The sequence below is a fragment of the Myripristis murdjan genome, chromosome 5 (genome assembly GCF_902150065.1).
Source record: "Myripristis murdjan chromosome 5, fMyrMur1.1, whole genome shotgun sequence".
In the NCBI taxonomy this organism is placed as follows: Eukaryota; Metazoa; Chordata; class Actinopteri; order Holocentriformes; family Holocentridae; genus Myripristis; species Myripristis murdjan.
The window spans coordinates 30,947,870-30,964,560 of NC_043984.1; the positions used below are offsets into that span (position 1 = coordinate 30,947,870).

The 16,691-nt window shown below is 43.5% G+C and overlaps 1 protein-coding gene across 4 annotated transcripts in view; it reads left to right on the forward strand.

Annotated features, from left to right (window-relative positions):
• The window catches only part of iqsec1b (IQ motif and Sec7 domain ArfGEF 1b), a 43,644-nt gene that overhangs the window by 22,271 nt on the left and 4,682 nt on the right, over nucleotides 1–16,691 (forward strand). For 3 of the 4 annotated variants that reach the window (XM_030051912.1, XM_030051911.1, XM_030051910.1), the window contains 12 exons: nucleotides 2,165–2,438; nucleotides 5,090–6,351; nucleotides 7,178–7,339; nucleotides 8,739–8,861; nucleotides 10,358–10,524; nucleotides 11,063–11,202; nucleotides 11,964–11,993; nucleotides 12,302–12,427; nucleotides 12,528–12,627; nucleotides 12,789–12,950; nucleotides 13,541–13,717; nucleotides 15,162–15,211. In XM_030051912.1, the coding sequence (XP_029907772.1) occupies nucleotides 2,165–2,438; nucleotides 5,090–6,351; nucleotides 7,178–7,339; nucleotides 8,739–8,861; nucleotides 10,358–10,524; nucleotides 11,063–11,202; nucleotides 11,964–11,993; nucleotides 12,302–12,427; nucleotides 12,528–12,627; nucleotides 12,789–12,950; nucleotides 13,541–13,717; nucleotides 15,162–15,211 (2,773 nt within the window). Of the gene's footprint in view, nucleotides 1–2,164; nucleotides 2,439–5,089; nucleotides 6,352–7,177; nucleotides 7,340–8,738; nucleotides 8,862–10,357; nucleotides 10,525–11,062; nucleotides 11,203–11,963; nucleotides 11,994–12,301; nucleotides 12,428–12,527; nucleotides 12,628–12,788; nucleotides 12,951–13,540; nucleotides 13,718–15,161; nucleotides 15,212–16,691 lie in introns of those variants that run through there. The other variant, XM_030051913.1, reaches the window with a different exon arrangement.

A 16,691-nucleotide genomic window follows, 5' to 3' on the forward strand; every position in this document is an offset into this window, starting at 1 on the left:
CCTTGCATACATTTTACTGCCTTGAGCCTCAGCAGAAGCTGTTGGTGGACATAAAATCTCTTTCCCATTAAACAGCTTATTCCAGCCTTTATTATCTAACCTTGACACATTCTCACACAGGCAGATGGGTATTTGACAAGGCTGTGTGGCGATAGACCCTTCCAGATGGATGTCCTTATTCTTTGCATTCTCTTGTCATCCATCAATTGGGCAGTTTTCGGATCGAGCCCTTGTACCGGCTGATAGAAATGTACTAGCTGTCGGCGGAGGGATATGACGAATCAAAACAAAATAAAATGGTATTGGCCATTATTTTGCAAAAAGATTGGTTTATGGTAGGAAAACTCACCTCTTTACCCCAGGCTTTCAGCTTCTCATGACTTTAGGAAATCAGCTGTCAAGAACATCATCTTCAAAGGCCCGGTCCATAACCGCATCATGGTGTCACCTGTTGTAACGCTGTCGCTTTACTGGATTTGTTTGCGTTTTGATATATTGAAGACATTTTTTCGCTCTCGGAGTGATTGACTGCTGTTGATGCAAGGTCAGGTGGTGCACACAAACACTGTGCAAGTACCTGCTGCTTTGTGAAAGTTATATATGCTTGCAAACAAAGTGAAATAGAACCATAGTTTGAATTATGATGCTTTCTGAAAGTTGCAACATATTCATATCCAACATTTAAGTCAAACTCTTGGAGTTATGGAAGTGAATCGACTCAAACGTGACATTATAGCCAAATTATTTCTGGGATGGATCTTTAAGGGGTCCCTTTGAGCACTCCAGCTTGTCCCTGGGATGCCTTGTAACGCTGATTTATGTGTTTTCCTCTGCTTGTTGATAGTGACACTGTAAGCCGGCACTGTGCATAACAAAACTATGCTGCATTCCTCACTCACACACTATAAATCATTACTGAGTCTGTATTATTGGTATTCAACCCTACACCTGGATCTTAATACAAGAAGTCCATTCCTCATGCTGCTACACCAATTTTTATGTCACTGAAGTCTTTTCGTTTCAAAAAATATGATTGCACATACGGAAAAGAAACTGTTATCATGGGAGTCGGGCCTCTTATCAGTTTTGATCCATATGCAGCTGCACAACAAATGTGCCACTCCATTCACTGCGTTCACATGCATTTCTGTGGGAGTCGCTCAGCTTTATATTTTGTCTGTAAACAGTTTGTCAGTGTTCAAATCTAGAGGCAGACTTGCTACATTTTTGTTTGCTCACATGCTGTACTGTTGTTTGCTCATATGCTTTTTAATTTTCGACATATTCCGATACCTTACCTGCTGAGCAAGGTGCTAAAGCCTTTGATTAAAATGCCCATATTTAATATCAAATTTAATCTTCTTGTACTAGTCCAGAGTCTGTAATAAGAAATTGGCTTAACTTCTCAGGGCTTCTGCCTCTAGAGATGGGGAGCTCGTTATTTCACAAATCCACAAAGCAATCAGATCAGGCTGCTACCTTTTCTTCCAGTAAAAAGGCTTTAATTCCTAGTAAGTAAGTAGTTACTGAGCTGTCTCCAAGCTGCAAAGCACGGTGTACTTTAACCCTCTCCACCAGTAATCACAATAGCCCATTAGGTGTGGTGGAAGTGAACAGATCTGTGGTTAACATTTAGCTACTTGTCTGTTGTGGCATTGCTAGTCGTGGCTTGACAGCCCTGGAATTAATCCAATCAGCTGCCGAGGCGCAGTGTTTATGCGTATGTGGATGGGTAGGGATCCTTTTTGATTCAAGGCACAGCCTCATTTACTGTAATTTGTGCAAAGGATTCAGATTGTGGTAGTGTAGCAGCGATTTCATTATTAGGTATGTTTTTTCGGGGTTGTTTGCTATTCATAATTCATTTCTTTCGTAAACAATTTTAATTTCGGCTAATCAAGATGTAGTACTACACTCTGAGAGCTGCTTAAGGATGACTCAAGGTATTTGTTATGCACTCTGAAAGAGATGTGTTTAGGTGACTGGGGAGACGCTGCTATAAATTCTCACAGTCATATTTACACCGTGTCAGTTGAATCAAAGTTCACTTTCTGCCACTGGAGACGCAGAGGACTTCAGACAAGTCTGGATTGCTTGATCTTTTCAGCTGCTTGTGTGCCTTAAATAAATTCAGCTAACCCAGTGCCTGTGTTGTGTGTTGCAGTGTGGAAGGTGATGCACCAGGCAGTGAGGTGGGCCCATCTGTGGACACCACTGGTTACAGCTGTGGTCCAGTGACCCACAGTGCCGGGCTTGGCCCCGACCACCTGGACAGCCTCTACGGCCACATTGTGCTCCCTGGCCAGCAGCGGCCCCGCCGGCCCAAACTCCAGCACTCCCAGTCCATCCTCCGCAAGCAGGCCGAGGAGGAGGCCATCAAGCGCTCACGTTCACTGTCTGAGAGCTATGAGCTCTCCTCAGACCTCCAGGACAAGCAGGTGAGGGGAAGGCAGAGTCAGGGAAACATTTCCCTTGTAAAGCAGGGCTTTCAGGCCATGTAACACACCCTCTATATTATCTCTGGGACATCAGGTCGTGAACAGCTGCTTCTTTCTAAAAGACTTGATCGTTTCAACAGAACTGAATAGATATGGTAGATGTCTAAGAACTTTTTTGCCATTGATACATCTGCTAGATTTCCTGTTTAGATAATTTTAACTTGTTAGCAGTCAAAGTATAGTTTATAATTATAGTATACAATGCCTGTGTAGATAATTAGCATCTGTCTGCTGGCTTGCCTAGTTGTCATATTTTCAAAACAACAGTCACTTCAGACTTATGTCAAAGAATAATGATTTATTGAAAATAATAATACAGTTATATTTGGTGGACAGGCTTTGCTTGCATTGGCTTCCTCATAGCGTGACAAATGTAAAGAAATAATCCTCCTGCATAGTAAATCATAACAATCACAGCATAGTAATAGGCATGGCTGAAATCATAGCTAGACAACATGATCTAGCATGATTTTTGTAGCAGGATGATGTTGGGGTGGTGGAGGGAGTTGCAACATGGCGTGGCATGAAATCAGCAGTGAACTGGCAGAGCTGGGAGCTTATAAAGACTTGAGCACTAGATTGGATAGCTAGTCAGCTGGGCCAATACACTGATTTTCCTCGAGCCACTGACGCTGTCAGCTGAACGCGTGAGACATCTGACAGCCAATCAGCTGTGATGCTCGCAGACTTCAGTTCTCTGCCTGAAGACACGCAGCACTTCGTTGTGTGTCTGCCGTGTTAACCGCACCTGTGAAGGCAGGTGTGTAGGCCCAAGCAATCCAATAACAATGAGATGCCATAGGGGTTCACAGTCAAAATGAAACCAAAAACTCCTCAAACTGAGAGATTGCAATTCAGTAAGGCAGTGTTTATTCTGCATCAAAACTTTTCAGCTGCAATAGTACAAAAACATTGCTGGGCTCCACTTTCATCAGTGCAATAGATCCATTAAAGACACTCACATCCTTATCATCATTAATACATGATGATAGTTTTCACATTTTCACATGTTTACACATATGTATTTTTACATGATATATTACATGATATGTATTATATATACACATACTGTTAATGTCGTTAATGTTATTACACATTATGGATACAAAAGTGCTCCTTTAAACAAAAAATGTAATAAACATTTGGATGTAATATGTAATAAATTGCCAGAGGATATAATAATGACTACATAATCTATTACTTAAAATGTTATTACTTAAAAATTACTCATTAATGTAATTATCAGGTTTCATTACATTTTTGAGTCATTAAGAGGGACATTTGGTAACATTATACAAGTTATTACATGATCCAGCAGTTACTATATTGTCCATTACTACAAGCAGGTGGGAGGCTGCCTGCCCCAAGTTAGAGCCCCCTGTGGATGGCAGACAAATGTTAGTAATAAAGTGCAGCCTAGTTTGGCCGTCAGGTTATATAAGCGGTGGCTGTGAAGAAGGTAAACTGGCCCTCCTGTTGAGCTGTCACAGTGCTACCTGCTGGGAGCGAGATTCATTGCTGTGGTCCATATTCCTCCTGGCAAGTTTGAGTTCACTAGCTGCCTTGGCTCTCCCGTGGTGCTGGAAAACGTGATTAGTGTTGTAATACGCCGAGAGTATGGAGGTGGATAACTAGTTCAGTGTGTGAAGCCACGGGGCTCAAAGAGCAGAGTAAATGTATTAAAGCGTTGAACAATTTTCTGATTTTATGTATGACACATTAAGTGTAATGATCTGTTTCTCAGCCATTTCAATTTAGATAATTGTTCACTGAAGTAACATACACCTGGGTTTTATTCCTCTCATGTACAGTATTTGTCATATTTTCTTCTTTTATGAAGGATACTTAAAGGTGCAGCATCATACATTAATCACTATATTTTCAATATTTCAATACATAATTTATAGTCCCTTTTTTATGCACCCTGTGAGCTTATGTTTTGAGATATTTCTTCACAGAGCAGTGCTTCATCATCATTTGGCGTATTACAAGTTCATCAGTTAGATTCTCATCAATTACTTTATTCAACATTATCCATCTTCCTTGGAGGTCTGTTTGAGAATAATGAACCTTACATCCCATTCAGTTTTAAATGGCATCATCACTCTCAAGTTTTTAAAGCCGTGACAAAAATAGATGAGGCTGCTGCACCATTCCTCATTCCACCTAACCTAATCTTTAGACAATGAAAGTGTTTCTTAGATAACTGTTTTTTTTTCTTTTTCAGCTATGTGAATTTTTTTTTTTTCCCCAAGGCCAAGAGTTAACATTTTTATACCATTTGCTGTGCATTCATCTTGAATATCATACCTTGAGTTAGTCATCCTTCCTCTGAACCTTTCTAAGGCAAAAGAAAGGTTAGAAGAACTGCCCATCTTGGTTTGCTTTTAATAATTATATTTTCTCTCCTCATGTACAGATATGCTGTATTTCTTTCTGCATTTCCAGAGCATCACCAGTTGTCCTATTACAGAGAACATTTGCAATGTTTTGATTGCCAAATGAGCACATAAGAACTCTTTGCATTTGCATTTGTTTCCGGTATTTTCTCAGAGGCATTTAGGACATCACCTTTCATTCTCTTCCTGCAGGTGGAGATGCTAGAGCGCAAATATGGTGGGCGTTTCATAACCCGGCATGCAGCCCGCACCATCCAGACAGCCTTCCGCCAGTACCAGATGAACAAGAACTTTGAGCGTCTTAGGAGTTCTATGTCCGAGAACCGTATGTCCCGACGAATCGTCCTGTCCAATATGAGAATGCAGTTTTCCTTTGAAGGACCTGAAAAAGTCCACAGCTCTTACTTCGAGGGAAAGCAGGTGTCACTAACAGATGACGGCACCAAAATTGGTGCACTCGTGCAGTCGGAGTGTGGCGGGGACATGGGCGTACCGGCCAAGTCCCCTGCGGCACAGACTGACTTCACAGACGCTATAACAGAACTGGAAGATGCCTTCTCCAGGCAGGTTAAGTCTCTGGCTGAGTCTATAGACGATGCGCTGAACTGCCGCAGCCTGCACGGTGAGGACAGCCAGCCAGAGCCTACTAGAGGCCACCAGGACATAGACAGGGAAGTCACTTACCAGGTCAAACCCTCCCACAGCACCTCAGAACACCGCAAACTGGACGAAATGACAGCCTCTTACAGCGATGTCACCCTTTACATCGATGAGGAGGAGCTGTCGCCTCCACTGCCCCTATCTCAGTCAGTAGACCGGCCCTCCAGCACAGAATCGGACTTACGTATGCGTTCTCTCAACTCTTCCCATGACTACTGGTCCTTGGCTCATAAAGAGGACAAGGGAGACACAGACACCAGCTGTCGCAGTACGCCCTCTCTGGAATGCCAGGAGCAGCGTTTGCGTGTAGACCATCTACCTTTGCTGACCATCGAGCCCCCCAGTGACAGCTCAGTGGAGCTGAGTGATCGCTCTGATCGCAGCTCTTTGAAGAGACAGAACGCCTACGACCGCAGCATCAGCAACCAGCAGGGCAGTCCCAAACACGTCAGCCACAGCTTGCCACCCCGAGGACCTTCCAGGGACGAAGAGGCCACCCGCCATCGGCCACGACAACTGGAGGCCCACCTCGCCATCAATGGCACTGCAAACCGGCAGAGCAAGTCAGAGTCGGACTTCTCCGATGGGGACAACGACAGCATCAACAGCACATCCAACTCCAACGACACCATCAACTGCAGCTCTGAGTCCTCGTCCAGAGACAGCCTCCGAGAGCAGACGCTCAGCAAGCAGACGTACCACAAAGAGACTCGCAACAGCTGGGACTCACCTGCGTTCAGCAATGATATCATCCGCAAGAGGCACTACCGCATCGGCCTAAACCTCTTCAACAAGTATGTACACTCCAGGCCACGAGATCCATTCACACACTTGCCACCCAGAGCCAGACAGAAATTGCCTGGGCGTTTTGAAGTATGCTTGGCTTCTGCTATCACTACTGTGCAAGAGACTTGAAACGATGGAGGAAATAATTGCTGTTTCTCCTGTGATTCAAAACAACACGCCCCATTAGAATACACAAATGCAGTCACAGTGTAATGATTACAAGGTTCTCTAAATAAGCTCATTTTTTGGCACATTAATTATTATTTAGCTAATAATTTGTTTTTTCTTTTGCTGAGGAACCCAAAATGAAAATCTGAAGTAGGATAAATACGCTGTGACAGCAGCTGAAACATGAGCATCTGCTTGTTATGGCTAAGGTGCAAACAAGCCGGTAAACCTATTCAGCTCCTCTTTGTTTTGCCTTTGTTGCTTTATGCAGAGGGATTCAGCTGTGATTTTGTTTAATCATAGACGACTGCGGATTTGGTTTCTTTCAGAGCCGACCATTAAGTTCCTTTTAATCATTTGTGATCAACACCGTGGGGAAAAACAGCCCCCCTCCTCTCCCCGACTCTGAGCCCTCATCCCATTCTGCCATCTTCTGCTCTCTTCCCCTCTTCCCCTCCCTCCCCTCCTGCCTAAATCCAATCCTGTCCCTCATCTGACACACATTTGGCAATGGGCAGAAGTGCAGTGGGATAATCACAGATTTGGATTGTGTCCTCTCTCTCTCACTCTCTCTCTCTCTCTCTCTCTCTCTCTCTCTCTCTCTCTCTCTCTCTCTCTCGCTCTCTCTCGCTCTCTCTCTCTCTGTGTCCTCTACTGTGACTCCAGGAAACCCGAAAAAGGCATCCAGTATCTGATTGAGCGGAACTTTGTTCCCGACACTCCAGTGGGTGTGGCCCACTTCCTGCTCCAGAGGAAAGGCTTGAGTAGGCAGATGATTGGCGAGTTCCTGGGTAACAGGCAGAAACAGTTCAACAGAGATGTCCTCGAGTGAGTTTGCATCGTTTAATTTCTGCGTTCGCCTCAACACATTTGTATGCGCAGAGGCATCGTGTTATTGCAACCCCGAAAATGCCGAGCCCCTGTCAGACAGGCTTTTGATTTAACTCGCCATCTGTGCAAGTAAACGGTGTTTTACTTTTCATTTGCCTTTCAAGACAATGGAAAGCAGAAATTCATCTTCCACACTTAAGTGTGTTACAGTGAAATATTCATGGTCATTTTGTTCCAGTTTTATGGTAACCAGGTTGTACGCCACACACATTCACGTAGTCTTTTCCACTTTCTGAGTACTACATAATGACTCAAAGTCCATCAGGGGATTACACACAAATCTGAATTTGAATCCATTGAGGAAATCTGACTGTCGAAGTGATTCATACCCTCGTAGCTCAGATATTCAAACACATGGGCTCTATTTATAATGTATTCAATCCTTTTTATAGAAAATGGAAGTCTAAAAGGACATTGTGTTATCCAACAGGGAATCGCTACATTATTAAAATAGCACCTCTAGTGTCTGACCGTGACTTGACAGACTTGTCTGAAACGATGAGTCAACACTTCCACTTCAAGCAGGCTCCCACCAGCCGAGCACATTGAGATGCAGCGGAGGATAAGGCCAGGAACGGTCCGTCAGTGTCAGTCTGACAGGGATATCTAAAGGGCTCCTCGAGAAAACGTCCATAAATCCTCACACGTGAGATCGCATCTGCTCTGGAGGGCGGCGTTGCTATCCACACATTAAAGTCAGTTCTCCACGACTGAAACCGACCTCTGTCTCTGTTGATTTCTAATGAGACAAGGAGCCCTTTAAACAATCAAGTTATTATCCTGTTAGGGATCATTCACTGATCACATGAGTGTGCACAAAAATATACAGTGGATATCAAAACTCTTCACGCTCAGTTTTCTTTCTTTTCAATGCCTTAAGGCTTGCGATGAAATCCTGTTAAATTAGACTTTTTTTCATCTTCTTTTGGATCGTGAAATTGAAGTACAAACTACAGGCTAGGCATTTCTGACAGAATATTTAAAATGCAAAGCTAAAACACCAAAGTTGTCAAAAATGGCTGCCTGTGGTTTTTAATATGAGTTTTCAGGTTTCCATATCCAACTGAAAAAGGGTGATTTAATGGGATTTCAGACTTTTAGGCGATAAAAACTAAAATACAACTACTACTACTACCACTACCACCACTACCACTAATGATAATAATAATAATAAAGAATATGCAGACTTTGAATGTCCACTGTATGAATTAATTTACTTTGACATATTTATTGATATGTGTTCACTCTATATGCATAGGAGAGCACAAACTGCTGTTTCCTTTGCACAGCTGATTGCTTCTCCTCCCACTGACCATGGACATTTGTGTTTCATTAGCTGTGTGGTGGATGAAATGGATTTCTCAGCCATGGAGCTGGATGAGGCGCTCAGGAAATTCCAGGCTCACATCAGAGTTCAGGGAGAAGCACAGAAGGTCGAGCGGCTGATCGAGGCCTACAGGTAAGACACTCCTCTGAAAGGACATGACTGAACAAACTGTGGAAAAGATCAGTTATCAGTTAATGACACTTAATGACTGGCATTTGCAGATTTTTTTCGCCGTGCATCATAGTAATAATAAGAGGTGAAGATGGGGATGACACACTGCCAAAGTCGTAAAGTGCAATGCCACACCTGGCAAAAACACGAACTTATGCACTTTTTAAACAATTAAGCCAAAATATAGAGATGGAGCATTTTTCCCACACTGTTTTTCCCAGCACTCATTGGCTATTGGCTATTAAAGTTTTAAAAACAAAAAACAAAAAACAAAACGTAATGTCCCAGTCGGATTGAGGGGCAAAAGATCTTCAAGCCTCGCATTACAATTATCCCACACCAGCCCAGACTCAAACTCATCTTGAAAATCAGACACGATGGCCAAATGACGGCATAAAATCTATCCAAAAATCATTTTGCTTGTCTGTAGCCTCAAGGAATAAATTGACTCTGATAAGCTTAGAATATTTTGCAATTATGTGTAAAAAAAAAAAAAAAAAAAATGTTTATTTTGTCCACTGTAATGCATTTTAATGAACAATGCACTATTAAAAAAAAAAAAAAAAATAGTGGACTTGCTAGCTTTGCATCATGTCAAAAGCACCATAACACACCAAGTACTAGAAAAGAAAACTAGAGGTGACACTTCTCTTGATATTTTTAACCTGCAATAGTAAGTTGATCAAAGCCCTTGTTTGCAAAAAAATTCTGTCTATTATTTTAACTCGATCAAGCATGAGAGTAGCTCCACAGAGTCAAGCCATTTCAGTGATTTTGTGCAACTGGAACATAGCAGAAGAAAATATCCACAGAAAAATTAGTTTGAAAAGTAGAGTAAAGCCCTGCAGGGCTGCGGACGGACGCAGTTTGTCCCTCGTTTATTTTGTCTCGTCCAAACCTACAGTAGAAAGGTGCTGTCATGCCTACAGAGGATTTGCTTCGATCAGCAACTCAGCAAGGGCAGCTCGGCCTTAGTAAACACTGCAGTGGCTGTTGCAATGGGGAGATAACAATAACTGATCGTCTGACGCTAGCCTGCAGCCCAGGCCAGATATGATCATGAACTCACTGTATGGTGACTCAGAGGGAAGTTAAATGGCCTGTCTGATGGCCTTTGGCGGTATTGGCAGTGCTCACTGTTGTGCTTATTGTTCTCTCTCCTTGGGCGTGAAAGGCATCATCTTAATGGCCACATTGCAGTTAATAGAGAGCACAATATCAATATCAATATTGATACTCCTGCCCATGAGTGGAACTAATCACTTATAGGAAATGTTATTGATTTGTCTTCGTTTGAGGGCAAGTCCTCTTTGTCCTGATGCTTTGTACGTGGTTTAATAATCTGCCATTTGTCTCTCAGGGTCACTCAGACCTGAAATTAGGTCAGTGTTCATGGATGCCCATTTTTTTTTCTACCTCAAAGTGAACTGTCTCTTTGTCTAATGTCCTCCTCCCAGCCAGCGCTACTGCATCTGCAATCCCGGCGTGGTGCGGCAGTTCAGGAACCCCGACACCATTTTCATCCTGGCCTTCGCCATCATCCTGCTCAACACCGACATGTACAGCCCTAACGTCAAGCCTGAGAGGAAGATGAAGCTGGAGGACTTTGTGAAGAACCTCCGAGGTAATTTGCAACCCCTCCCGGCCTCACGTCCACATCACTGTCACAAGTCCAATCCCCCCCCCCCACCTCCCTTTGAGTTGTTACTGCGCAGCTCCAAGGATAAACACGGGTCCTTATCTCAAATTGAGTTTTGTGCATGCATTTTGCCTTGATTAATGGCCATGTCAATAAGGTATTTATGTTTTGTAAGTCGTGACTAAGCAAGCATTGCAGGTTGAGGCGAAGCACTGTTTAGTTGCCCCCAACAGATTTTGTGGGCATTAGCAGGGGCTCATGGCATGGCTAACTCATTTCTCTGCCTACTGGAGTGTCAGTAATTAAAGTACAGCATTGAGTGGAGGAGTGAAATTCGTCCTCAGAGACCTCCAAAGGACATTTCCGTCTGCACCGTGAGATATATTTGCACTGCTGCGGTATGTCAGTGGATTCATGGGTTCATCAGCTCTCATAAATTTGTGCATTAATCATTAATCTTTCTTGCCCCACCTCCCCTCTTTCTCTCTCTCTCTCTCTCTTTCTGTTTCGTACCCCCTCTCAGGAGTGGACGATGGCGAGGATATCCCGAGAGAGATGCTGATTGGGATATATGAGCGGATTCGGAAGCGAGAGCTCAAGACCAACGAGGACCATGTGTCCCAGGTTCAGAAAGTGGAAAAACTCATTGTGGGGAAAAAGCCGGTAAGCTTAAATTTAACCTTGGGCTACACAGACTGTGACCACCTCTATACTTCCCCACACCACTCAGGGGCCAAATCTACCACGAGCATGCAGAGCTGCGACGGGCAAATTACCCAGTGTGCCTCTGAGCTGTCAGACAGATCCACTGGTTTATTCATGGCCGGCATTCTCCAAATAAGAAAAAGAATCAACAAGCATCCTTTACCAGAGCAGCCCTTCCTTACTGTGTGACACATCCAATTCCTCACGGCCAGAAACCTTCATGCTGAATGACTTTAATGTGTCTATAGTCCTAACAGCCAGGAGAGGAAAAAAAAAACAGGCTGACACTCTCTGTAATAATAAATGGGATTATCTGGTCCACACTCGATCAGCCAAGGCGCCCAGAGATCAGTCGATGTTCTCGAAGGTGTTTACCCTCAGTCCCCGCATTCCCTTTTCATCACACTAACTCCACTTTAGGGACACAAAAGTCAGCAGGAGCCCAGGGGACCATGACAGTGTTCATCCCCTGCAAGGTTAACACAAAGTGGAGACGCAACACACAAAAAGAGTGGCGGGAAGAAAAAGGGGCTTATATTCTCTGTGAAGGACACGAAAATGTTTTTTCTGTGGCCCGTGAGCCTTTTTTTTTTTTCTTAGTTTTATTTGCGACGCATTTATTGTTGAGCACTGTATGGAGCAATATTTGTCATGAATGGAGCAGTTTGCTGATATTCTCTTTAATATATGTGTCTCTGTGTATATTCCTCTCTCCACAGATTGGCTCTTTGCACCATGGTCTGGGCTGTGTAAGTATTATTCTCTCTATCTGCTGCATAAAAATCCAGCCCCGATTAACTGTATGTCATTAGGACTTCACTAAAAATTTTAAGTGTTTACATATCCGGCTGGCTACGTCTTTGCATTGGGGAAGTGTCTTAGAAGTAACCAGAGACGTTCTGGAACAGATTCACATGTTGAGGACTGTGTAAAGTTATATTTTTGGCAGACTGTACTTTGAAAGCCCCCTGTGTGCTGAGGGGAAGGCAGCAAGAGTCCGAGTCAGAGACACTGCTCTTTTATTTAGAGTGTTTTTCAAGGGTGTTTATGCATGCAGGTACTATCCCTTCCCCACCGGAGACTGGTATGCTACTGCAGACTTTTTGAAGTGCCCGACCCCAACAAACCACAAAAGCTGGGACTGCACCAAAGGGAGATCTTCCTCTTTAACGACCTGCTAGTGGTATGGCGACCACTCCTCATCCGGCACATTGAGATTAGGGGCTTAACTGTGCATCTGGAAAAGCCTAAAACACAGAATTCCTTGTTTTCTCTTTCCATAGGTTACTAAGATTTTCCAAAAGAAGAAAAACTCAGTGACGTACAGCTTCCGACAGTCATTCTCACTGTACGGCATGCAAGTGCTGCTCTTTGAAAATCAGTGTAAGTCCCGAGGAGGTGTTTTGTGTTGGCTAGACCGTCTTAATCACGGCAGGCCTTCCTTTCTGTTATTATTACCTGACTTAAGATGAATCATCATTTTTTTTCACTCAGTGGCCCTTTCCTGGTAGGCTAAATGACGTGTTTATTTTCTCACTCTTCAGATTATCCTAACGGAGTCCGCCTAACGTCTGCCATCCCTGGAGCTGATATAAAAGTCCTCATCAACTTCAATGCGCCCAACCCCCAGGACCGCAAAAAGTTTACCGATGATCTGCGAGAATCTATCGCTGAAGTTCAAGAGATGGAGAAGTACCGGATAGAATGTAAGCACAATTTTCATTTTTTTTCTTCCATAAATGAAGCAATTCCATTCCTTCTAACAGCCAGTAGTCTAAAGCCACTCCCAAATGTAGCCGTGCAAGAAAAGTCGATACAACACTACATTATTTAATGCAATACTCAATTTTTAAGCCCTTGTTTTGATATTTAGCATTGATGCATCTCATGTATAGTGTTATGACATCTACATTTTAATGCATTGTGTTAAGTGGATGCATTGTGCCTATCCTGTTTTGATAATTTACAGTGGGAATTTTGCATTAAATTGTTAAATTGTTAAGTTTATCATCCTGTATATTTTATTTGTCAGATATTATGCAGTAGGTTGTATTTTAAGCTCTATTTATACATTTTCATTCAGCTCTGTAGGCCATTGCAGTGTACTGTGCTACAAATGATATTGTGTGATATGTGCTGTATCGTGAGATCCTCGCCAACACCCAGCCCTGCTTCCAACAAATAGCCGCCGTGAGAAAAGCACACACGAAGAGAGAGAATAAAGAGCTCGTTGACTCATTAACCTTTATCTTTGCATGCGTCAATGTCACCTTCTGTGCATGTGTCCTGTGCACAGCTGAGCTCGAGAAGCAGAAGGGGGTGGTGAGACCCAGCATGTCCCAGAGCTCCGGGCTAAAGAAGGATACAGGCAACGGCAACCTGAGTCGCGCTAGCCTGGACGACAGCTACGCCATCGGGGAGGGCTTGAAGAGGAGCGCCCTCAGCAGCTCCCTGCGTGACCTCTCCGACGCAGGTGAGATCAAAGGTTGCCATGGCAACCTAGCATTCCCCGTCTTCAAATAGGATGTCTTAGACTTAGGTCTCATCCTCCCTACTAGACAAAGTAGATTGCAGACCCAAGCTGGATGCTGGCATGATACCGTTCATTCCGCTTGGACCGGGTGTTAATCTGTGTGTTTTTGAACTGAGAATAAGCTCAGTTCCTGTTGCACAGTTGTGTTTTGGGCTGCAGCCACCGTCGGTAACCTGCCAATTCACAGTCTGGCCTTTGGTTAACACATCCTCTGTGTTAAAGGAGCCATTAAGCCACTGAAAGAAGGGTGACTCACAGTAGGCAAGATAGAGATGGATGTGTTTACTAATGGGCCCAGGTGTAATTTACTGGAGGCTATCAACTAATAATCCTGCGTCACTGGTATGGGAGGAGGCAGCGCTATGTAGGTCACTGTGATCGATTTGACCGTCTTAGCAGTAAGAGGAATTAATGTTGTATTGTTGATTCAGACCGAGCCTGTAGGGCTGCCTCCGTGCTGCCCAGCTGCTCTGCACAAATACACTCAGTGACCCCAACACTGGGTTCAGACTATTGAGGCAATAAAAGAGAGTGAACTGAGCCCTATTTTTTGGAGCTTTCTGAATGAGAGACATTTGTGCAACACTCCTAACTGCTTTTATTATCGTCAAAAATCATGAGTTATTAACCAGGTAAAATTTTATTTGCTCTAATTATGTTCTACCACCTCATAATCCAATATGACTTTGAGCAGCAAGAACAGAGATAGCGCCCTGTCTTTTTTTTTTTTCTCATATTGTCACACAGCAGTTCAGGTAACTATTTCTGTGAACACGTCCGCCCATCGCCGTTTCTCTTATCAACAGCAGGACCTCAGCAATCACTCCTTGATGATTCAGCTTTGTCTGCGTTGCGGTATGCTTTGAACCCGGCGATATTTACACATGTGAACATCCCGGCGCTCATTTCCTCGCCGTCTCTTCTCCTTTAGCAGCTGTTTGAACATCACACACTGTCACTAAGATGAAACCTACTAGAGTTGGCAGGTTGACTTTGGTTGAGGGAAGAGGTACACACCGTGTTACTCAAGGATCTGCTGCCCTTCATATTGCCAGATTGCAAGTCTTTTTTACCATCGGGAAGGTCTCCTGCCAGCTGTGCCTCGCATTATTGCGTGTGGTAGTCTCTGAGCTTGAGTTATCTAGTGGTTGGCTTCATGGTGGAGTCGTGATAGCGCCGACCTGCTTCTCCCTCTCCCTCTAGTTCCTGTTTGCTTCCCTCTGCTGTAGCACACGTCCCGCCGTTAGAGTTGCACGTGCAAACTTCGTCCCCCCTAGGGTGCTAGAGCCTAGTCACTAGACAGCAGAGATATTATGTGTACCTCCACGTGTCGCCCAGGCGTGTTGAGACCTGTCTAATCTGTCATATTACATGTTCTGGGCAGGCAAGCGTGGGAGACGCAGCAGTGCAGGATCACTAGACAGCAATATGGAAGTAAGTAGGACGCAACTGATGTCGAGCTGTCCTCTCATTTTATGTTGTTGATGTTCGCTCTGAAATCACAATTCTTTTATATATCTTGCACTCTGTTTTTTTTTAATCTTATTTTATTTTATTTTTGTGGTGTTTATGTCGCGAGCACTTTGCCTGTCTTTGGTCATGGTGCATGGAAAGGTCTGCTGTGGCTCACCCATGTTAACCCTACACATGTAACATGTACACACAGCATGATGTGACTAATACTACTCCTCACTCACACCATTGCTGGTCGGGGTTGATGGAAGTCTTTCCCTTTTTTTTTTTTTTTTTTTTTTTTTTGTCCTCCTTTATTTTGAATGATTTTTTAAAACTGTTCCCGAAGTCCGTCCTTTTATTTGTTCATGTGAAGCGAGCGTGGTTTGCCGGTTGCAGCTCCTGCATGTTTATACAGTTTGAAGTTTGAAGTCTAAACACACTGCTTCCTTTTTTTTTATTGACCCCTGTCCTTGACCTGAAGTCCACCCCCGCTCTTTATTGTTACACTGATGTCTCCCTTACCCAGCAGTATCCCACAGCAACAGAGTTCATAACAGAGAGGAATTGCACATAGCTGTGGACACAGCGTTCATATTTACTCTTGTGAGCCAGACACTTTCTTTGATCAGGCCACGGTATCATCTGGCTTGTGAGGCTCATTCTTCTGTTTTCAACATGAAAAATTAGGCCCCATATTTCTGCCAAGACCAACAGCACCTACCCACAGTGCAAAGATAACCTGTGCTCCGTGTTGCATTAGGTGCTGGATGAAGTGGCTGGGTTTTGCTTTATTTATCAACCCATATTAGACTGCCCTATCAGTTTAGTCAAACACATTGACTAATGGGAAAACAGATAAGTATATCATAACCTAGAAGTAAAACAGCTTTTGAATTTCCTGAAAGTCATCTGTGAGTAGTTCAGTGTCTGCTCAGGATTTTGCATGTTATGCATGGCTCTGAAATATCTGCTTTATTTCTTTAACACACAGTGGCTGTTTTGACTGTCATCTGTTTATTGTTATTCTGTGTGTTACGGTGCTTTAGTTTAAGTTGGTGGAATACTTATGATTTTTTTTATGAAGGTGTTTGTTCCTCTTGCTTGGAGTGAATTTGGACAACTTTTGTCAAACAATATCACAGTTAAGGCCACGATACACTTGAGCTTTACAGTTAAATAGGCCTGCACACAAATTTGCTTAAGTGCACGACAGCTTCACATTGATTACAGAGGCAGATGTAACCAAGCGACGCTAGAAAGAATGGTGACAGAAACTTAAAATAACAACACTGCTGTGAAAGAGTGACAAAAGCAGGTGAGTATGAGTAATTTGAATTAGTCATAAAGCTGCAGGTATCCTCTGAGAGGCTCAGCAAATTTATTTTGAAAGAGCTGACCACAAGTTGTTAACATGGATGCAGTTCACCGAAAATGAAATGGAAACACAATCAGTCTCAAG